This window comes from Halichoeres trimaculatus, unplaced genomic scaffold (assembly GCF_033239565.1).
Source record: "Halichoeres trimaculatus isolate MK-OKI-2021-1 unplaced genomic scaffold, fHalTri1.1 fHalTri1_scaffold_13, whole genome shotgun sequence".
NCBI classification, from domain to species: domain Eukaryota; kingdom Metazoa; phylum Chordata; class Actinopteri; order Labriformes; family Labridae; genus Halichoeres; species Halichoeres trimaculatus.
In genome coordinates, this window is record NW_027437191.1 from 31631871 (window position 1) to 31656009 (window position 24139).

At 38.7% G+C, this 24139-nt stretch overlaps 2 protein-coding genes across 2 annotated transcripts in view; both read left to right on the plus strand.

Annotated features, from left to right (window-relative positions):
* rab32a (RAB32a, member RAS oncogene family) overlaps positions 1–11744 on the plus strand; it is a 30760-nt gene extending 19016 nt beyond the window's left edge. Inside the window, exons 2-3 of the mRNA XM_074684713.1 lie at positions 3990–4267; positions 10907–11744. Coding sequence (XP_074540814.1) covers positions 3990–4267; positions 10907–11056 — 428 coding nt within the window. The 3' untranslated portion in view covers positions 11057–11744. The remainder of the gene's footprint in view (positions 1–3989; positions 4268–10906) is intronic.
* A 4265-nt stretch (positions 11745–16009) lies between these two features.
* adgb (androglobin) overlaps positions 16010–24139 on the plus strand; it is a 70605-nt gene continuing 62475 nt past the window's right edge. Inside the window, exons 1-5 of the mRNA XM_074686009.1 lie at positions 16010–16202; positions 16532–16691; positions 16858–16950; positions 19885–19953; positions 20197–20376. Coding sequence (XP_074542110.1) covers positions 16132–16202; positions 16532–16691; positions 16858–16950; positions 19885–19953; positions 20197–20376 — 573 coding nt within the window. The 5' untranslated portion in view covers positions 16010–16131. The remainder of the gene's footprint in view (positions 16203–16531; positions 16692–16857; positions 16951–19884; positions 19954–20196; positions 20377–24139) is intronic.

Here is a 24139-nt window from a genome sequence, read left to right on the forward strand (position 1 = left end):
GGCCTGGAAATGAAAGCCTTATTTCTGTCTATGGTCTCCTTATCCCACTGTGTCGTGTCTCTGGTGAATTCACCTGGGGTTACATCGGCTAAAATTAGACTCTCAATTATGAGCAATTACTGTCAGGCCTGTGGGCCCCACAGTGTATTCACTCTCCGGCTCACACCCGCACTGCGCCCATCACTCCACTTCCCTGCGCGGTCGGATAAGTCGCTGCAGCAAAGTGAAAGTCAGCTTAGAGAAGCAGGGCTCGCAGTTCCTCAAACGCTTTTCTTGGTTTGTGTTCTGGTCTGTGACTCAGTTCTTAGTTAACTTTTTAATACATTTAACAATTACACCTGCCCTCAGGCTCTCTTTGATTGGATTAATGTAGGAAAGATATGTGCTAAATCCTTTAAATACCACCTTAAGTCTTTGCAAGCCTGGAGTTGTTTCATAAACGGCGTCTGAGCAACGTGAACGAGCTTTCAAAGGGAAATGAATGTGTTGCAGGTTGAAACCAAAACCACAACTTGATGCCAATCGTCTGTGACGGAGGGAGTGGTGGCCAAGACAAAGTTAATCAAGATAAAGCCACGAAGAAGACAGAACAAGGCCAGAGTGTATCTAGGCTGTGACAAGATGAAGACCAGGCCAAAACAAGTCCCACACTACATGACACAATACCAGCAAAATGTGGAACAAGGCCTTTTGAAAAGTTTAAAGCAGCCTCTTTTTTCCATGACGTACAGAGCACCCTCAGTTTTAACCTCAAACAGATTCCTGTTTCATCTGGACTCAGAGTTCTGTCCCTGAAAACTTTGCACACATTAATGTGATTATATTAAATCAAAATCATCAGAAAGTATCTTCAGATCTCAGCCACATGTTTGTAACAACATGTTTTATTTCTTGAGGCTGACAATAAGTTAACATAAAAAACAACTTATTGATTACATTAAAAGTAAAATCTCAAAGTCAGTGGTAATTCTGTCAAAACCAAGAAATGTTTTAATTATGAGGCATTAAAGTAAACTATTTTTCACTCTTACTGTGTAGAATTGTGGGGATCTGGACAATAAAGACCGATAATTACGCTTACACTGATCCTTTATTTCTAAGTTTACACATAATGACATTTTCTGACTTGTTTTATTATAAAACAATGTACCTAGCATTGTCCTACCCACAGTTCCATCTGATTGGTGACACACAGAGACATTTTTTGGAAAACTTGACTAAAGGCCAATCCCAATTCTACCCTTTAGCACTTGGTTTTGGGCGCGCACATGTGTCCCAACTCTCCTTGCCCCCTTGAAACTAAAGAGTTTGACGAAATTCCCATGATACTGATTTTTATGTATCAGATTTCCAATATTTGCTACTCCACATTAGTAATAGCCATGTTTTGAACTGTTGGTTTTATTTTGAAATCGTTCGTTATAATGATCTAGCTAACGCTGCTATAGCATTAGCTACAGCTAATGATAGCTACACTGAAGTCAGACTGGTATGATGGGCTGCATTTCATGAGTGGACAGATAAGCTGCATTCAGGAGCTGCATTAGCTACGAAAGGCAAACATTAAAGTTACAGAAGTTATATTATGTAGCTTTTGTAACCGTAACGCTAGCTTAACGTTAGCTTAACATTTGCTCAATGTCCACTTTTCGCAGCTTAACTGTCTCATTACTTCTGTGTAGGGATGCACTGATACGAAAAATTTTGGCTGATAGCGATACCCGATATAAATATTGTTGTTATGGCCGATAACAGATATTTACAGATATCAATATCCGGTTAAAAAAAAAAAAAACAACATAAAAAACAAACAAAAAAACAAACGGAACAAAAACAACCTGAGATGATGTGAGGTAATTCAGAGAGAAAGAGCGGTGCAATTGTGAGAAAAGACGACCATGGAAAGGATCAAAGGATGTAGCGCCCAAGATGAATGTGATCAAAAAAGTACATTTTGTCTGTTTTTTGATCAAAAACAGATGCAGGGTATATATATAATATCGGTATCATCAGATGTTGGTCATTTTCTGAACATATCAGCATTGGCCGATGAGCAAAAGTGGGCCGATACTTACTTGCCAGCCATTTTTCAGAGCATCTTGACAATCTTTCTAGACCCAAATAATATTATTGTGGTATATATATATATATATATATATATATATATACTTGCAGTCATTGTCACAATGCAGTAAAATGTTAGCATAAGTTTTGCAACACTTCTTAGCTAACCCTGTCAATTTTTTGTGAGGGGTTGACTGCTAATGTTAGCTGTTTTCTGACTAAAAATAAGGGATACTTGGGTCAAGAATCCTTATTTGTGTCTTTCAGTTACCTGAAACAAGACATTTTTCTGGACAGGTCAAGTCTAAAAAGTCATTTTTTTACTGAAAATAAGACAAAAACACTTCATAAGATTTCTTTTTTTTTGCAGTGATAATCTCAGATGGTTTTTCCGTTTTACCAATATTGATATTGGTAAATATCGGTTATCAGCCATGACAGCAATATAAATATTAGATATAGTATCGGCCAAAATTTTCATATCGGTGCATCCCTCTGCCTACGACAGTCAGCAAGCTTCAAGAGGTCATATATAGCAGGGATTAAGTGGTGTTTTGTTTCTAAGAAACGTCCTTTTTTTGTTTTTAACCCCTCTCCCCTTGGCCCTTAAAACTGTGGGCCAAGACAAAGGGGTAATGTTAACAATTGAGATTGGCCCTAAGTGTTGGAGTTCATATTACCCCAAATTTTGAAATCAATATTTTTTTTACTTTTACTGCAAATGAATATCGGCCCCAAATATCAGTTATCGGCTTCCTTGACTGCTAATAATCGGTGTCACTATCGGCCCTGAAAAAAACATATTGGTGTATCTCCAACAGAAGGTGGTTCCCCTCATTATAAACAGGGGCCAGACTACTTCCTGTGATTCTAGTCAAATTTGAAAATAAAGCTTCAATAGCGATAAATGAATATCGGCCCCAAAATGTTGGTTATCGGCTTCTTTGACTACTGATAATCAACGTTGGTATCGGTCCTAAAAAAATCACATCACTTTATCTCTAATAAAGATGGTTTTCCTTATTGTAGACAGGGGCCAGGCTACTTCCTGTGGTTTCAGTCATATTTGAAAATAAAACTTCAACCCCAAAAATATCGGTTATTGGCTTCTTTGACCTTTGAAAATTGGTATCAGTATCGGCCCTGAAAAAAACACTTTGGTCTATCTCTAACAGAAGGTGGTTTGCCTCATTATAAGCAGGGGCCAGACTACTTCCTGTGATTTCAGTCACATTTGAAAATAGAGCTTTAACAGCAGTAACACATGGCGTGTAAACCCTGTGTTGCTGGTGATACATTCCACCAGTTGAACCATAGATTCACTTCCTCTGTTGAAATCCTGTGCTGCACGCATCAGTGCACATTTATGCTCACAGATGTGACTCGGGTAGACTGGAAGGTATAATAGACCATGTTCCTTATCTCTCACCTCAGGAGTCTGTTCCCTCATTTTACTTCACTGCATGAAGCACTGGCACAAAAAAACTCAATCTTTCATTAAATACAAAAAGTAAAAGACCTATAAATGCAGAAAAATGGATGATTTCAGTGAAAGGAGTGATATGGACTGGTTTAATGAAACAGGAGGCTTCTCAGATTGATGGTGACACCCTCTGCTCTGTTGGTAATTCCCCTTGCTTTGCCTTTGTGTAACATCACCTCAGATTTTCTCACAGGATGAGTTCAGAGAATGGGCTTACTATGACGGCAGATTACTTCTGCCTTTTTCTCTGCACTGGAAAAGTAGGTCAAATAAGATCATCATTTTTGGGCTACATTTCCAGGAAGAAAACTGCTGAGCGTATTTTGCTATGTGGCTTCAGAAAAGCAGATCTGCTCTCTGATAACTCTCCATGCTCTGTTTTTTTAAATGTTCAGTAAAAAATGCAAATATTCACTGTTGCTTTCCACTCTGTGCCCCGCAGGTCAGGAGCGATTCGGCAACATGACACGAGTGTACTACAAAGAGGCCGTGGGGGCGTTTGTAGTGTTCGATGTGACACGGGGCTCCACATTCGAAGCGGTGGCTAAGTGGAAGCACGACCTGGACAGCAAGGTGAAGCTGGCGAATGGCAACCCCATCCCGTCTGTGCTGCTGGCTAATAAATGCGACCAGAAGAAAGACATCTCCAACAGCACAGCCCTAATGGACAATTTCTGCAGAGAGACCGGCTTTCTAGGCTGGTTTGAAACCTCAGCTAAGGTGAGGGATCGAAACACACAACGGATGGTGAACATGGGTGAAATATACCAAAGCAAACTGACATACAGTCATGGAAAAAATATTTAACCACCCTTGTTTTCTTCAATTTCTTGTTCATTTTAATGTCTGGCAATGGAGCTGATTACATGATAAGCTCTATTGTATTCCCAGGGTTTATAAAAGGCCATTTCATATCATAAGCAGCTCTGCACACGCAAAGGCCAAGAGTGGTTTCATGCTAACATTCAAGCTGTAGCTCATCTCAGAAGTCGCCAGCTCTCACATTTTTCCTTAAACAAAAGAATTACGTGAAACCACAAAGGCAGCCATCTTGGCACTGCTGGAAATTGGCCTGAACAAGAGACAGGAAGCCAAAAAACTGAAGATCTCCAAGACAAAGCAAGCCCAACATGGTACCACCAAACTGCCAACTGGTTGAGGCAATCTACCCGTTCCTGTGTCAGGAATTGTTATCAGACCTCCAGGGACCTTAAAATGAGTGGGAACCGTTTGAGGAAAGTTTGTAACTGACTTTTTGAAGCCACACAGGGCACAGAAGCCCTTCATCAATGAGAGGCAGAGGAAGACCTGGTTACTCTTTGCTAGGGATCAAGGATTGGACTGTTGATGATTGGGTGAAGGTTCTCTTCAGGGATGGATCCAGTTTGGAGTTAATGTCCACTCCAGCCAACTTCCTGGTTAGGAGGAAGCCTGGAGAAGCCTCCAAACCAGACTGTCTGACCCCTACAGTAAAACATGGGGGTGGATCGGTTGGAGTTGTTTCAGGTCCCGTTTACACAACTGCGTTTCATCTGAAAACGCTGAAATGCAGTGAAAAAAATCAGCGTATACACGGAAACGCAGAGGGACTGAAACACTGTAGTAAGCATGCCAGGCCTGTAGTTGGCGCTATAACTGTCTTGTCCAGAAGTAAAGTTGAACTGTTCATCTGGTGTATTTGGGAATACAAAGTGCAAAAGTGGAGCAACAGATGCTCATTTTGTTGAAAGATATAGCAGATTGAGCAGCACAAGCACAGCACGGTAGTTTGGGATGATCGTAACAACAATACTCCAGTCCTGTTGGTTGTGCTTGTGTGAAGCAGAGTGTGACGTCAGCATTTCCACTGAAAATGCCGGCTTAATGTTTACACGGCAACAGTGTTGGCAGTGTTTCAGAAAAATCCCACTCTGGAGGCCGTTTTCAAAAGATTGCGTTTTAGGTCGGTCCGTGTTAATGCGAGGCTGAAACACAACAAAAAGGTTCGCCTTTCGCCCTAAAACCGTTGTCATATAAACGGCTCCTCAGTCTGGGTGGAACCAGGTCATGTACAGGACGACTCTTGAAAATTGTCTTCTTCTCTTACCTGGAAAACTCTTTCCTGACTCAAACAACTGGATTTTCCAACAACACACAGCGAGGTCAGTTAAAGCCTGGATGAAGAACCTGAACATTTGAACCCTGCCTTGGCCAGCTCAATCTCCAGATCTTAATCCAACTAAAAACCTGTGGAACATCATCAAACGTCAAATGAAGAACCACAAGACCAAAAACAAAGCAGATCTGTTTGAATGTTTGCAGCAGGAATGAGCTGCTGTGACAAGACGCATGGCTGAAGTCATCAGAAATAATGGTTGTGCTATCAAGTACTAACTCCTCTCTCTAAAACAGACAGAAAAAAACATGAAAACTCTGTTTTTGGCAGCACAATGCTACGGCTTTTTATGTAAGAACCTCAGTGATTTTGGTTATTATCAAGAAAACCACAGAAAGTGGCGAGCCAGCCCTTTAATATCAGTCTTATGAGCTTTTTTTGTTGGTGTAATTTTATTTGTCCAAACAAATTTACCTTAAGTTGTACCGTACATCAAACTGAACAGGAAATTGAAGAAAACAAAAGTGGTCTAATAGTTTTTCCATGACTGTATCAAAGCTAATTGACATACATTTCTATTGAAACACGTAATCCAGCCTCTCTTCTGACATTTATTTCTAGCTTCTCCATGAAAACACATTTTCCCTACAAAACTTCTCTAGTCATGGTCCTAGCAATGGCTTGAAATCATATTTGATGCATGACTTTGACCTTATTTGTGGCATATCAAGGGCTGCATAGCTTAGCCAGAATAAAAGGAGCCACCAAGCTTTTATTGTGATTTTAATGAATGGGTTCTTAACTTATCCTTTGAATGAGTCCTTTGGGGAGGAGAAACCCATTTTGGATGGTGTAATCACACAGTAGTGATTGTGAAATAGATTTTGTCGAGCACTTAAGCTCTAAGTGTTGCAGTTTGCATCTGATTAGAATTACAAATACGAAATTTTCAAATTTGTGCCTCGATTTTATCATTTTTATCCAGCTGCTTTTGCCGTTCATGCACAATGTGTGAAAGGATTTGCTGCGATCAGGTGAAGCTGACACTGATCGATATTTCCTCTCAGAGCTGTGAGACCTTTAGCTTTCAGTCGTGGTGCCACAAGTTTGGTGTTAAAGTGTTTTACGCTGTGCCTCTCTAGTTCTGCTCTTGTGCGTAGGATTTGGTGAAGTGAGATCATTTTTGCTGCTTCTCACTTCAACAAATGTTCATTTAAGAGATATGAACACTTAGTTTTACTCCTGAGTGTGGGGAGAAGAGTTTGGATTATTTACAAAAGTGAAAATAGCAAAGCAAGGGAAGTTAACGAGATCCCTCTAAAGGTAGATTTTGTTTCTCTGATAGTGTGTAAACTTACATATAAGTGATGAGCAGGTAACTGTGAAACTGTCTGACTCAAAGTGCCATCTCATGCTGAGTGGCAGATGACAACCTTTAAGTGCCACTCACATGAGTCACATCCAGTCAGTTTTGGGAGCCGCCCAGAGGAAGCTTTTCGTTACTTTCCCATCTGCTAACTTTCCAACTTTTCAAGTCACAAGCTGCCACACTTCTCCCCCCGTTTAACCAGAACGTGTTTACATGTGGAGGAATGCTTTGATGGCTTTTAACAGCCAGGGTAACTAACTTTATTAATTCATTCAGAGCTTCGTTTAACCTTCAGCTGTGCAGCTGCGTCACGTGTTGTGTCATGTGAAGACCGTGTGTGTGTGTGTGTGTGTGTGTGTGTGTGTGTGAAGACTGTTCCTTCCCATTTCCATTCTCTCAGTGAAGTGTTGTTGTTGTGCATGCCTGGTGTGTGACTCAACCATTAAAAAAATCTGTGATTGGAACTCAGTCAGGACTACTAAACTTTCTTTCACTTTCTGTCTGTACTTTCCAAAACATTTACAAGAAACTGGGACACTTTTATGAAGAAGCAGGTTCAGAATCAGGTTTTATTGCCAAGTACATTTGCCTATACAAGGACTTAGACTTGTATTGGTGCAAACCTTAAACAAGGAACAAGGAAATAATGTGAACAGCAACTGGGCGACTACATAAATAATACAGAATGACAACCTGTACACTCTTTGAAATAAAACACAGAAAAAAGTTAAGATATAAAACATAAAGATAAACAAAAATATAGAAAAATTAAAGAATATTTATAAAAAAAAAGAAAGAAAATAATAATAATGAGAAACAAAGGATATAAAGACTCTAGTTTTTGTGGCACTTCAGAGCAAAAATTGAAGGGCTGTTGATTTTATCATGTTTTTGATATGGATGCATGATATTGAATTTTGTTTTTTTTTTTGAACAAGGTATTTTTAATTTTTTTTTTTTATATAACACAGAACAAAAAAAATCCCCAATTTTGAATTAACAGCCAGACAGTGTTTCAGATATAAATATATACAGATATATATATATTAAAATAAAATATAAATTAAATAAAAAAAGACCTTCAAATTAAAATAAATTAATAAATAATAATAATAATAAAATAAATACAATAAATCAGGTAGATAGTGATATTGGATTTTTTTGCCGATATTTGTCAAATCATTTAGCTGATGATTGCTTAGATTATCAACTCTCTTCTGTATTTGAAGTAGTATTAGTATTATTTTATTATAGTGCACAGTCTTACACATTTGTTATGTAATATGTATTTCTCGTGCAAAATAAGAAAAATATGTACTTGACGATTACTTTCAAACAAGAAAAAATCCACAAGACAAATCCTAAATGAAAATTGAATGATGTTCTTGCAGCTTCAGCCCATTTTTTGTCTGGCTGATATCTGATATTTTATTTTTCAAGCCAATATTGGCCAAAACTGGTAACCTGACATATTTTTTGATGAGTGGCTTCTCTAATTATTGTCAAATTTAAAAAGAAGCATTTATTATAAGGTTACAGCCCCCTATTTTTTGCATTCAATAATCTTTTAAACCTAATTCCTCTCAAAAATAAACAATAGGATAAAAGATGTGATTATGAGAACTTTTAAAACAAAAACCATGTTTAGGGGTCAATTATTTGACATGTTTTTGTTCTCAAAGTTTGACCAGTGCAAACTACCAATCTGTGCTGCAGTCAGCCAGTAGGGGGAGCTCCAATTTTTTGTCTCCACTTCCAGGAACTTGTTATGTTGTACGTCTGTTTGTATTATCTACAGTATGTTTGCACTGTACAAATCTACTGTGCCAAATGAAAAATTCAGTGACGTGTGTCTAAAAGCTGCTGATTGTAACTTGTTGTTTTTGCCTGATTCAACTCAGATTTGGCTAGATTGCATTCAACTTCCCCAACATGGCATCTGGCGACAATCAGCTTTGAAACTCTGCATCAGATACAAATGAGTGATGTCACAGACTCTTTTTTTTCCCCTATATTAAAAAAAGAAACATATGGTCCAACCTGGCAGAGAGATATAGCTAAAGATGATTCAGATTCAGGGGTGGTTTGTTGTTGGTTCAGCTTGGAGGTTGTACAGAAGCTACACTTATGATAGCACACAGCCTGGATCCAAATCTGCTTTGTGGCCCTAATAGAGGCTAATTTGTAACAATGATCCAAAATGTAATAACAAGGGATGTTTGATACCAATTTTTTATGCAGACCGATACTGGTAGGGGTAGTCCGTCTTGAGTACTCATCGATGCCGAGTACCGATACTACTAGTACATTTTGATCAGACAGCACAGTCACTCTGCCATTAGGCCCAAATTAAACACAAACAACTATCTTTGAGTTTAGATTTTTTTTTTGATGAATATTAAAAAATATATATTAAAAATGCACAATAAACCTAACAACTGTCAGATTTTAAGTATTTTTTAAAGTAAACTTAAGTGCAAAATAAAAAAGTTTAACTGTTAACTCTCCCTGGTTCATTCATGCTGTTTGAACAGGACCTGGCGCACATTTGCCGTGGTGTTAAACCACAGCAATTAGTAGTAACTAGTGGCGAGGAGGACTTGCTTGACGTAAGATTTTCTAGCCTTAGAGTATCTGCTAAGGATGGGTACCTTTCACATTTGAAACAATACTCTATCATTGCCCAGTACCTGGCAATCGGTACCGGTAGTCAACGGTACCAAATTTTCAGTAGTTTTCCATGTTGTGGTAAAAAAATATCAATTTGTTTAAGAAAGAAGTATAATTTAATTCAATTTAACATATTTATTCTTCAATATATAACCTTGCAATGCTGTGTTCATGTCCAGCATGGAAAATTGCCTATTCTTCCACTCCCTGACAGTCACAAGGATGCGTTTAGGTACCTAAACATGGTACCTTTTGATGTTACATGAGTCGGTTCCCGGTACTTTTGACAGAATTCAGTCGGTACCTATAAAGGTACCTAATTTGGTACACATCCCTAGTATCTGCTGCTGGTATCTGCAGCCTTCATGAGTACCGCTACATTGAAAAAAGGCTGGTATTGGCCCAATACCTGGTATCAGTACTCGCCCATCCCTTGTAATAATTGACCCAAAATGTAACAAGTTTTTACATTTTGGGCAAAAAGTTATTGCATTTAAGACTCACTGTCTTTTTACATTTTAGGTTTTATGATAAGAATGAATCCTATTAATAATAGAAATATTAATTTTTTATTACATTTTAGATCTTTGTCATCAGGCTGTTACAGGCCCTTTGCTGATTCTGTGCTTAGGGATGGGTACCTTTCATATTTTTAACAATACTGTACCAATTACCTTATTTGGTACCCATCCCTAGTCATGCTACTGTCAAATTTTTGAGTAGAGACATTATAGAAGGACCTGAGATGATCTGTCACATTTCAGGAGGGGCCCATGCCACCCTAAGGCCACCCGTTCAACATGCCTCTGTTAGTCATGTATTGAAATGCAACTTCTTGCCAGACTCCTGATTACTTATTGAAATGACAATAGAAGACTCCAATTTCTGTTCTTACTGATTCAACCAAACAGTTTTTTTTTATTCAGCAGAGTGCATCATACACCAAAATATTTGTCCTGTTTGATTTTCATTACTGTGGAAGAGTCATTAATATTCATCACATTTCAGCCCATGGGCAGACAGCTTTTGCCTTTGTGAAGGACAAAAAGGAAATTGCAGTTTTTTGGTTTTCTTGACACTGTCCCTGTCTCACAGCTGTTGCTCATGCCACTGCAGGCTGCTTCACACACAGAGGGTCAGTGGACTGAAAAGAAGAAACAAGGACAAGTGTCAGATTCAGAATATTTATCAGAATACTTATCTTCTGTTTTTAACTCTTCCTCAGGAAAACATCAACGTGGACGAGGCAGCGTGTTTCCTGGTAGAGAACATCTTGGCGAATGACAAAGGGTTACCGTACGAGGAGAGCAACGGGGACCGGATCAAACTGGACCAGGAGACTGTGGCTGCTGAGAGCAAGTCGGGCTGCTGCTAACACTCAGTCCGTTCACATTAGCCATCCGCCTTCCCTCGGCAGGGTCCCAGCCTGTGGCTCCAGGCCCTCTGCTGCAACCTCTCAGAGGAATACAAATTGTTTTGGGTCTCCAAAGCTCCAGGATCTTCTCCACTGCACTGACTCCCTTTTGATTAAAGTCTCTCATTGTAGCTCTCACTAGGCCAGAATAAAACGACAGCTTTGTTTTGATGTTTTTGCTTTTCCTCCCGTTTCTTGTTGCCCTGCTAACCTCTGAAGCCCTGGACTAAACCATTCCCAAGAAAGGGGTGCAAGTTCTAAAACACAAAGTAAAATACTACCTGTAGCTTCTGTCACTTTGGTCAGTTCTGTTTCCAAAATTCCTCCAGTTACCACAATTAATGCCCCGTAAATAACTTTGTACTGCACTCCTGTGTCTGTGTCCCTACTGTTCTTTATACTACTGTTAAATTAAGAAACAAGTCGTCATTATTGTGTCTTTATGCCATGTTCTCTTGGAAATAATGTGCCATAACACCATCGTTTTTTGTAACGTTGATTGTTTACTCAAACATTTGCAAGCACACAGACATAGAACTCAGTATTTCAGGAAGAAACATCGTATTAACCGTACTTTGTGCGACACTGAAGAAACTTTGTTTGATTGTCTTTGCACCAGTATGAAAATGTAGGTCTTATTTACAGTGTTTTTTTTAATAATGTGTTGGGGCATGCATTATATACAACCTGTTGGATGTCATACAAACAGGATCCTAAAGAGGACTACACTCTCTTGTACATAAGGAACGTAACCTGTTAAAATGTTCAGATTAAATATGAAGGATTTTTTAAAACATGGAGTTAAGATTAAGTTTACATGTGAAAATACTTTAAATCTACAAGACCAAAATAGAATAAACATTTTAACAAATTTCACTGTGAATTTGTTGTTTGATTGAATTTAATGCGACTTGCTTCTTTGAGTGTGCTTAAAACTGCAGTTCACTGAGCGTCCACTTGAGGGTGTTTCCAGAAGTACTCAAAACCAAATACACACCAATTCAATATGGTAATTTTTTTCACTTACTTTTTTTATTCACTTTTTAACATTTATAATATGAATATGTAAATTGTACATTCAAATAATCAAAATATAAACATAAATAGAAGGCAGATTACTGCAGGTTTAGTAAAATTAAATACGACTGAAAACATTTATGAACATTGGAGACAGCAGCCAATACTCAAATATAAATAAAGGAGGCAGATTGAGTCAAAACATCTTCTATGAGTTATTGTAGGCAATCGATTTGGTCCGTTTTTCTTGAAAGATGCTGAGGATCTGTTTTAATTGCACTCCCTCGCCACCTTGTGGCCCGGAGTCTCTGCACACTGTCGTAAATTACTTGTAGGGAGGTGTGTGTTTATTTTGGAATTAAATGGAGATTGGATCCAAACAAATTCTCTTTGTTTGAGACGACTTTTTACGGGATACCACGTGCTGAGGTAAGGAATTTATCGGTACAGTTGCGTAGTGCTACTGTTTCAAACGCGACATCAAGCAAATGTAGTAGCAGCGGGCTATATGTTAGCCGAGTGCTCCTACGTATCTGTAGGCTAAACACTGTCAGTTTTTAAGTAGTTTAGGAGACGTTCATATTTAGCACAGCTGCTGGTCCAATAGATATTATCACTAACAGTTTAGCCCCTGTGCTATAGTGATACAGACCGAGCTAAAGGCTAATTAGCCTTTAGCTAGTGCTGTATCTCTCTCCTGTTTATCTTTCTTCTGCTCTTCTGTCCTTTCTCTGTCTGACAGTTAGGCTCCAGTGTCCACCATCACTACAAAATTAATCACAGAAATCATTTTCAGCAGAAAAAAAAAACAGAATTCTGTGTTTTATCTAACGAAACAGTTTTATTGGCATGGTGTTGTCATAGAGACTTAGACGTGCCGTAGATCAATCCTGTCCTGGACGACCCGATTAAGAAGCTAAGAAGTAGCATTCTAGAATAACCTGTAACCAGCAATACTGTTGCTGATAATCTCATTTTAAAGTCTGGATTACAATCAGGTATATATCTAGAGAGGAGACTTTTTCAAGATCACTTTCAAACTCCTCACAGATCTCTCATACAATGTTCATCCACTGAACATACCAAAAGGTGATTTTACAGAAAAAAATGAACATATTTTTAGCCTGTTGCACAGAAAAAGACTCAAGTCTATATGGCTCATTTTTCTAACGGCACAACTGTCTTGATTATCACCCATGTGTTACACAGTTCATTGTAGAATCAGAAAACCTGGGAAAATTAAAAAAAGAGGTCTGTACTCTAAATATTATGAGCTCTTAACAGTGTTGTATAAAGTCTCTGCAAGCCATACTTGAGTAAAAGTAAAGATCTCTCACTTGAAATCTACTCCTGTAAAAGTGAAAGTCACCCACTAAAAAATCTCTGAGGTAAAAGCCTTAAAGTAGCTCAAATTATAAGTACTTAAGCGTCAAAAGTAAAAGTACAAAGGAACAAAACAGCTAGAAATAGCTGTTTCTCTCACAAGCTTGCTTCCTTCCTCCTCCTCTTTCTCACTCCCTGTGTCCTTTTCTCCCCCTGCTCCCTCCCTTCCTTAATTCATGTCCACAAATTTTACACACACACATTTTATTTTTGTAGCCAGTAACAACGGTAACAATGTAAAAGTTGCAGAGCAAAAGTGACATTTTTTTCTTCGTAAAGGAGCAAAGAAAATGTGAAAGTTGCCATTAATATCGAAACTCAAGTAAAGTATAGATCTTCTTAAGATCTACTTAAGTGCTGTAACAAAGTACTTTTACTTTGTTTCTTTTCACCACAGGATCTTAAAGTGTAAAAAAAAAATCTGGTCAAGTGTTCAGTTTTTAAGATATTTGAGCAAATGTGAGCAATTTAGATTTTTCTTTTTTTACTCCATCATAAAGAGATCTTTGATTAACATGTAAATAAACATTGATGGAACCACAAGAATAATCTTTTAGCACCGTTTAAAGTGTTTAAATCATATTCTAAATGTTGAAACAGGCTAAAATTTGACCATTTCACTTCCAGATATGGCATAATCTTGCAGATTAAGTGTAGAGTCTTGACACGGAGTTAACCCAGAGTGGTGTGCCGCCCTGCAAAGAAACCTGTAACACAAAGGGCTACGGATAAAGCTGTATACGTGACTCAGACCAACTGTATGTGTGTGTGTGTGTGTGTGTGTGTGTGTGTGTGTGTGTGTGTGTGTGTGTGTGAAGGGGAGAGAAAGAGAATGAACCATGTGACTCCACTCAAGCAGCAGAGTGTGATAGTCATCAGACGCTGTGCTCACAACACTGCAGCTTGTGCTCCTCGACACACCTAATTGTTAGCCGAGCAGGAATGCAGGGTTGTGTGCAAACATTACAGCAGCTCTCATTCACTGACAGTCCACGCTATGGCAGCAGAGCGTTTAAGCATGCGTTACACAATGGGGTCGACTGCTTTTTTCAGAGTGCATTTTTCTCTGTAAGTGGTTATGAGGCGTGTGTCACATGTTGATTTAGGGAAGGCATGTCCAAAGTCTGGTCTGGGGGGCAATTGTGGCCCAAGATCTATTTTCATACAGTCCAGGCCTTGATCTTACAATCTATTAATCATGGCTCTAAAATGAATCGTGTTATAAACTTAGTGTAAAATTAACATTTTCTGCCAAATGCACAAACAAAGCCAGAGAAGCATCTCACAAAAATATACTTACACTGTGCTTAGGCTTCTAGTTCAGCTAAAGCTCCATTCATTTGGCAGAAAACTCAAGAGCTCTTACTTTTAACATGCTTACAATTTTTTTTTTTTTTTTTATGATGTAAAAACTTGATTCATAAGAAATGAGTTTACAAAAACACAGATAACACTAGGCTAGGTTAAAATTATGAAATGGTGCTGAAAAGGCTAGAATGATGCACACAATCCAGTGAGAAAGCAGGGCTACAAATTATGTTTAAGGTTAAATAGTCTTGAAATCCTCAAAAAATATCACAGTCATAACATCCTGATTGTATGGAAGCCCATTTCTGGCAGTTAAAAAAACCCCAAAACAAAACCCAATGATAATCATAATAATAAAAATAATAAAAAGGTGAAGTAATGAGTTAAAAAAAAAAAGTCATAAATATGACATAAAAACTCATAACTTCAAGATAAAAAATCGAAATTATGAGAAAAAAAGTCAAAATTATAAAATAAAGTTTCATAACTATGAGATAAACATTTGAAACTTTGAGAAAAAAATCAAAATTATGAGATAGAAATAAGAAAATTTCAAAAAAACAATACTGACTTTATCTTATTTTTCTCTCTTTTTTTTCTTTTCTTTTTTTTTTTTTTTTTTTTTTAAATTTTTTTTTATAATTTTTTTTAACTGCCAGATGTGGGCTTCCATATTATTCTAACTTAAAAAAATACTGACATAATTTTCCCATATCGCCCCCTAATGGTGAAGACTTTCCAAGAGAAGCAGTAGTTTGCTGATGTTTGCGTAGCACTGCAGAAAACTGAAAACTTGTGATTTGTTAAAATGGTTTTATTGCACGGGTCTGTAGTGGCAGTATAAGCTGCCATATTATGATTATTTTCTTTTACAAAAAGAGCACGTTACTTTCAAAATTTACAGATATGTCAGTAAGAGCTAGTTGGGCAATAAAATGCAATTCAATACACTGGCGTTCATGGAAATGCACTCTTTGCTATGCTTTGCTATTCAAGACTTGAGCAACATCATTGAGTTTTTATTAGGTTTTTGGGACGTGATTAACAGAGAGAGGCTTTAGTCTGAGTTAATTTACATGCCATACGTCCAGATTTCTGACTCAATATTGAGTAATAAACGGTCAAAGGAATAATCTGCCTCATCCCTTGCTCCTGAAAGTCAAGCTGCAGCTCCGTTCCCCTCCATGCTGGTGCTGGAGCAGCGTTACCTAGCAACGAGCAAACTTTGACGAGCTGGGGCAGCAGAAAAGCAAAACAAACGCACCCCGGCAGGTACTTAACCTGTGGCGCTACTTAGCTTACTTATATTAAAACACATTGGTAATAGAATGTCAAAGTCAACACAGAAGAAAAAGGAGTCGTCTTCAAGTAAAGTGTCGTTTTCCGAGAAGCAGAATGGGTGAGTTTAGCTATTGATGTTAGCGTTAATTGAGAGCAGCTGTTAGCTTAACGGTAGCAAAGCTGCACGAGACAGAGAACAAACAGGCGGCAGTGAGCTAGCTAGTTAACGTTAGCTAGCTAAAGAATAGAAACTCCTTTTTCAGTTGGGTTTATGTTGTACCTGTACGTGAGAATTATTTGAATCTGTAAATTTAAATATCTACTAGTTATTATTTTACTGTTTCGTTTGGTATTTTACAGTGGAACTCAAATAGCTCATTTTTTTATGCTGAATATTGTCCAAAGCCAAGAACAAATGAAGTGAACAGCTCTGTGTCATCATCGCAGAGCCGGTTCCCTAGCAGCCGCTTCCTCTGAGAGCCTGGGAGGAGCGTGGAGATGCAGATTCCCCATATGGCCCGAGTGGAGTGATGCAGAAGTCAACAAAGAGAAATGGGACTCAAGTAAAGGAGCGGAGGATGGCAGAACAAGCAAGAGTCACAATGCTGTAAATGTGGAGAGTTACATAATTCAAGCTCATAGTGATAATTCTTCCATTTACCATCATCAGTTTACTGTGTACTCTAGAGGTTCTGCATTTTTTGCCTCTAATCCAGTTTACCTAATCCAGTGTATCTGTATTTCCTGTTAACTTTGACTCCTCTCATCTGCAGCCATATTTTGAAGACCCTGAGGGAAAAATATCCCTGCCTCCATCTTTGAAAGTGCACTCCTGGAAGCGCCCCACAGAGTTGGCTGTCAACAAGGTGACCTTCCTGCCTCTTTATTAATGATATGGAGCTGAAACCTGTCCACATCTGAACACAGTGACACTGCACTACCTCAGCTTCCCCGCTAATATCCCTGCACATTGAATTCTTTTTTCATTATTTGTTATTTTTGTTTGGAAGAGACATTTTCATTAATATACAATTAGAAAATTTTTATAAAAAGTATTTTTCCAGTCTTTTATACTTACACGTATGTAGAAGTTTATGCATCTTCTTCTGTTGCTTTTAAAAATTTTCATTCATTTTCATTTTAATTTTTTTTTCATTCGGACAGGTTTAAAAAAATACAAAACAAACCAGAGATAAATAAGATTTACAATGTGTTTAGGCAGCAGACAACTCTTATAACATAGATAGTCCTACCCTTTATTGTTGCACATTTATAGTCTAATGTGTCAGAGCATGTGTAGGTAAAAAAACAGAAGAAAAGAAAGTGCATCACAGTGAAACAGAAAAACGACACATTGTTCGTTGGTTTGAGTTTGTTTCCATCTCACTCTTATATCCACTTAGGATTAGGTGTATATAATTCTTTCAAATATAATTCAAATATATACCATTGTAAATAATCATTTGTACTGTTAACATTTAAACATTTAAATCTTCATATATCATCCACATATATTTAGAAAACTCATATAAATAAATAACTTGGTACAAAAGGAACAAAGGTAGTTAAAGCTATGGTCTACGATCTGAAACCCAGTTTGGCTGATCAGACACATTTGAAAAACGCAGCCTCACTCACCCCTACCCTCCGTGTTCCAAGATCCCACCCCCCAGCTCGTATCGCCCTTCTTCACCTCCTAACAACACGCTCCCTCCGACAGAGCAAGAAGCGGCTGGCAGAAAATGTAACAAACAAGACAGTCATCCTCCTTATAACACACAGTGGTAGCTTTTTCAATTGGACTGGCGCGATCAAAACCATAAATTAGCCGGCGAAGCAGATCTGGCGTTGCCACTGCCAGCTGATCAGAGCAGAGCTGACTGTGGGCGAGGCTTTACCTTTCTTGGCGTGTCTTCATCAGCTCAGTTTACAATGCTGAAGATGTGTGGCTAACTGATGCTAAAATCTATTGACAGAGCCGACCCGTTCCGACCAGCAGTGTTCAGTCATTAGCCAGTACAGGCCCAGACTAACCAGAGTTATTCAGCTGACATCTCCCACTGTGGGAAACAGAGTCATTACCTGTTCAACAGAAACTCAGCTGTCTCTGCGTCAGTCTTCAGTCCCAAATCCCTCTGCAACTTTTTCCACTGGTCGTACATTTCTCCAGTATTCAGTCCCTGTTGGCACCTGTATCGCTCATAATTCTTGCTTGCTTCAGCCTTTTCTTTGAAAGTTTTTCGTTTTCTTCCCTTCCCCGTGGAGGGTAACAGTAACAGCTTCCTGGTTTCAGTCTTCTCTGACTTCATGACGCTTTGGTAGCTGAGCAGCTAGCTGACGTGAGAGGGGCAGTGGGGAAGGACGAGGTGGGACCATGGGCATGACAGTGCGGAGCAGGGGAGACAGGGGATTGGACGGACTCATGCACAAATCTGAAATGAGGGAAACGGCGGTTCAGATTGGTCAGTTATTAAGCCATTTTGAAGCTGGTGTGCTGAATGGATTTTTTTCGTTCTTTCTGGTTTTTATATTGCGTAGATCGGACCAAAACGGCCTCAAAACAGTGTTAATAATAATTAGCTAGCTTCAAATCGTAGACCATCACTTTAATGTTTACATTGTATCTCTTAGGAGGTTAAAAGAGACTGACTGATGGCGGGGTCAGACAAAGTCTGCTCTTATTGGGGTAACAAATTCAATCCATTTATCCCACATGAGATAAAATTTGTCATTTTGAATCCTTAGAATAATTTTTTTAAGGATTTCTAAGATTATTTCAAACCAGTCGTCCCTTGTGGTAGAGGACTTAGCCATTTTCGAGCGATGGACTTCTTGCTGCCAGGAGGACTCCTGTACATTGGCTTTATGCGAGATTTTGGATTCTTGGTTAAACAAAAATGACCAATTTGAAGCCCATGTTAAATCCTTGTAGCCTCTTATGGTTGTAAGGCTCTATTCAACATTGTGCGTCGTGAAAATCTAATAAGCTGCAAGGCCTTGGACAGGAAAAATAATTAACTCCTAATCACAAAAAACACAGGTTGGTAAGAAGCTGCTGGCTGCAGCCTTTACACGTATCAGCTTGGTGTGTTTTTCTACCACACAGTGTGAAATGTAGTTAAGGAAATATTCACTCCATTCGCCTCCGACAAAGTTTTAATTGCATCACTCCACTTTTCAGTTACCCTCGCTCAGTGCAGAATTGAGCAATTACTGCAAGCTTCCTGCTTTCTGAATTAGCCCGTGCACTCTCACTCAAGACGTTGAAGGCATTTCATTAATTTCATACGAGAACACTTAATCACAAAAAGCCATCAGACGTGCACACACAGGCAACAGCTCTACTGTGAAGCTCTCACAAGTCTGCATTTTCCAGGTTGTTGTTATTGACTGTTTAGTGACATCTCTCAAAGATTTGTTGTCACCTGGAGCTACCATGACAATCTAAACAAATATAACTCAATACCAGCCCTGTTGATCTCTAACCCCTGACCTTTTATTCTTCTTTTCTATCAGTTATATCATTAAATCTCTAAGCTTAATGGTGAAATATTCAGCACAGAGAGTGTAGAGAGGGTATCACGGCAGGGTCTCACTAGTTTGTGCTCAGGATCTGTTAAAACGCTTTAAGTAGGTCATGTATTCATGTCTATTTTAAACAGGTGACAGGGTATTCTGAAGCCAAGGGATGTGTGAGTGTAGAAAATTCACCCGTCGTCTGGCTGCGTAGGTGCAAAAGGTGACTGTTCCAATCTGTGCCTGCAATGAAGAGGATGATGTACTTTTTTTTTTTATTTCAGAGTCTCTCTGTTGTCGAGAATCAAACCTTCGACCTCATCTCCTCCAGTGAACACCTGACTGGCAGTGAGGTTCGTTAGAAACATTTTATGCTCCTGAAAACTGCTCTGACTTCTTGGTGAATGGTATTGATCTGCCCTTGATGTTTTCATTACAATGTGCTGAAGTTTGATTGACAGAAATGAATTAACCCAAGGAAACTCAGTTTGACTCTGTGAATGATCAGATAATCAGTGACCGGGCTGATAGATTTAAAGATTTACTTCTGAGTTGTAAGACCTGTGTTTACTTCTACCTCCCCCTCCTCTATCCAGCTCATTAGGTGGATCATCAGTGAGATATATATTGTTTGGACTCTGCACAAAAACAGCACATCCACAGAGCAGGATGGTTGGAGACCGTGGGAGCACATCTACTCGCTGTGCAAGGTGGTGAAGGGTCATGTGCCACTTTACAACGTCTATGGGAAGTACGTGGTCCGACTCTACTGGATGGTGAGCATCACGCCAATAAAAATACATCCTAACATCAAAAACAAGAGATAGTGGCTTGGGGAAAATTCATACATTTCTGCAGATGACATCCCTGTTTCATAATAGAGTCACATGATAGGAGAAAAATATGCCACGTGAAATAACAGCAATAGTTTCATATATGGATAAAAAAAAGAGTTGGTTGGTTTTGCTAATGAGGGAGGAAGAGTCACACTTTCTATTGACTGCCATGCCACGTCACATCACATCACGCCACGTCACGTCACTACACGCCACGCCATGCCATGCCACACCAGGATACACCACATTAGTTTCGCTGTTCTGTGCTTTATCTTGTAATCTGTAGCTGCGTTTCCATTACACCTTTTGGCAAAATAAAAGCGACATTTCTAAAGTTTTGAAAAGTATGTCGTTATGACAATGTGACGTGTTTTGCGGAAAGGTGTTTCCATTCCACTGTAGTTATTAACTTCAATCTCAAAACCTCTAAAAATCCAGCTTATAAGAGGTTTCTCGAATTTGTTGTCCATTACCTTTTTTTATGGAGATATTTAGGTTTTGCTCAATTCTAAGTGTAATGAAAATGCAGCTTTTATGAAGCATCTGCTGGATTTGTGCATCGTCAGAAATACAGGCGGGGATAGGCATTAGAGGTGGATGTGTGTTTGTGTGAGTGCTCGGCACAGGTATACTCCTGTTCTTAGCCTTCCACTGTGTGCTGTTTTTTTCTGTTCTGTAGTACTGAGTACCAATTCATGTACAATCAAAAGGTACCATGTTTTGATACCTAAAGGCATCCTTGTGACTTTGAGGAAGAGGAAGAGTAGGTAATTTTTCATACTGGACATGAACACAGCATTGCAAGTTTATATACTGAGAAATAAGTATGTTAACTTTGAGATTTTATTATTACACAAATCGATATTTATTACACAAAAGTACCAAAAATTGACAGTTTACAGTTGAGTACCGATACTGATTGACAGATACCAGGCATTGGTACTGTATTGTTTCACATGGGAAAGGTAAACCATTCACAGATAAGCACACTCTTTGTAGTGGACAGAGAGTCAGGAAAAATAACGTCACAACCACCTCAAGAAACACACACACAAAAAAATAAAACCTAAAAATCTCCCAGGTCATCTCTGTGAAGATGACAACACTCACTCTCCTGCAAGTAGCACATAACTAGAATGCCCATCTTTTTGTTTTTCTACTTGAAATAAAAATTTCCACATCTTCTTTTTAATGTTTTTTTTACATGGTACTCTAAGTTTGCTAGTATTAGCCATAAAATCTTTAAAAGCAACGCACATGCAGGTAAACAACACACATACAAGCCTCACTGGTGAGTCTCAGTTGACATGAGATAGTAAATTGCACAGAGGTGTAAATGGGAATTGATAATCATGTCGTAACAAACTTAAGTTTCCAGATATTTTTACAGAAATGCACCGTGTTTTTGCAGTAATGTTTAAACCGTGACGTATTCTGCTGCCCCAGTTGATAAAACCTCTTTCTTATGTCTTTATAATCTAACTTGAGGAATGCATGGCTATAAGCCTGCTGTGTATTTCTCATCACACCCCATAGGATGCTGAAGCAGAGTGTGTTAAGGACTGAGGCTTGGAGGGGGGAAGGGATGAGAAAGCCTTATCCACTCAGAGCTCAAATCAATCAGTCTCACTGCTGCGCCAAAAGTAACTGGGCTCCATACAGCGCCTGATGAATAGATAAGACTTAACAGGAGTCAGCTGCTTCTCAGAGAGCAAGGATTGAGCTGCCGAGGCCCTGAGAGCAGGCTGATCCTGAGAGGGCTTCATCTGCTGCAGTGACCGTTTAATTCATAACTGTGTGCAAACCTTGTTTCTCCAAACAAACACAGCCTAAAGTTGCTTTCCCTGTACCCAACCATGTGTTAGTGGACGTTGCATCATTATGTCATTTCACAGAGGAAACTTCTTCGAGCACAAGAATTTAGGTCAGTCAGAGCGACTGGAAAAGGCTGAGCAGAAAGTGATGGCGTACTCCAACGCTGTGACTCTCGCCTTGACAAACAGGCATGACACGGTTGTAGGCAGCAGTTCCCGTGCCAACCATAGCACGCTAACAGATGGTTGTTGAGATGACATTAAGCACCCAACCCCCCAGCCCCCCTTTCCCGCTTCCTTGCCTCTTGTTGCTCATAGGCCACTCTTTTTCTCTCCTGCTCATATGATCTTTTTTTATTGTTGCACCGTAATCCGTCTGTCCGACTGTTTCTGCTTTCACACTGCTTTTCACACCCTGTACTGGAGCTCCTGTGTTTTTTTGCCCACACCATTCGTGAACCAGAGCACGCTTCCTAAGAGCTACAGCTTGACAAGAAATTGGAAGAATACGCACTACCAAAAAAAGTGTGTGAGCTCACCGGTACTCAGATCTTGTGCTCCAGTAGATAAGGAGAGGCACAGCTGTGAGCAGTCAGTCAGATTATCACCTGCTTGTGCTGCTTTTTCTTACAAGCAGTGTGAAACTCCCCCAGACGGCCAGAAAGCAGACCACACCGCAGACAGCGTGTAACAGGCTCTGACACCAATCAGGATAAGACCGCTCACGTTGTGAAAGGTGTTGCATTATGAGGCAGATCAATAGAGGAAAAAGAGGTTTCAGGTTAGGAATAAATGTGTTGCTTCTTGTGATAATCTAAGGCAACCTTTGAAATGGGATGAGGGCACTAACAATAAATCAGCCACGTCGTGTCAGGATTTGATTTACGTCATGGTGAATCACATCATTCTCCCCTGTAACCTGTACTGTCACATGTACTCACTGTTAAGTCAAAGAGTTCAGTGCTCTCTAATTGATGGCTGAAAAAATACTTTTTTAAAGGAAATCTGAAGAAATAACCACAATGTTGCAAGTTCTGCTGCTAAAAGAGTTCATATGAAAATCAGAGGAACTTAATGACAGAAGAGAAATGCTGTCCCCCTAATTTGGTTTAGCTTTTGCAAATTCTTTGGATTTCTAAACCCACCAGGCAATCAACAAAATTCTTAAAAAGTTGAGATGTCAGATCCCCTGATTAAATCTTAAAAACTGATTCACATATGATGTGCATTTTTTGGAGAAATGTGGTTCCTGATAAAGTATGTGGACATCATCATCATCATCATTCAACTTTTTCACTTTTTCGAAAGTAAACAAAAAATAGGTAATACTGAAAAATTGCAATCTAAATCAAATTAGCATTGACTCTTAACCAGGGGTCTGCAATCTTCATTTTCGAAGGAGCCATTTTCCCTCAGCTTACCTGGTCTAGAGTCATTCCAAAGCCACAAAATCTACTTTATCTTCACAGTAAAGACTATAAAATGTTCAAAATTCTATACAGAATCAACATCTGGTTTCAAGTTTTTGTGCTTGTAAAGTTGCACATGTGATGTCTTAGTTTTAAATTTAAATACATTTGAATAAACATTTTAAAAAGAAAAGAAAAAATTTTAATGTCATCAATTTGATTAATTAGCGAATGTATGAAATTTTGGTTGCACATTTGATCAAAATTGTAAAGTTTGCAATTATAAAAAAAAGTAATAAAAAAATGTCCGTAAATTCATAAATTTTGAAATAAAAAAAAATTGCCAAAATTTAAATCATTTGTAAAAAAACAAGTAAAAAAATGCTTTATTTTCAAAACATTGTAAATATTCAATAACAAATTCAAATACTTTTACAAAAAATTATTCAATTACTTAGCAGGAATTCCAAAATTTTGAAA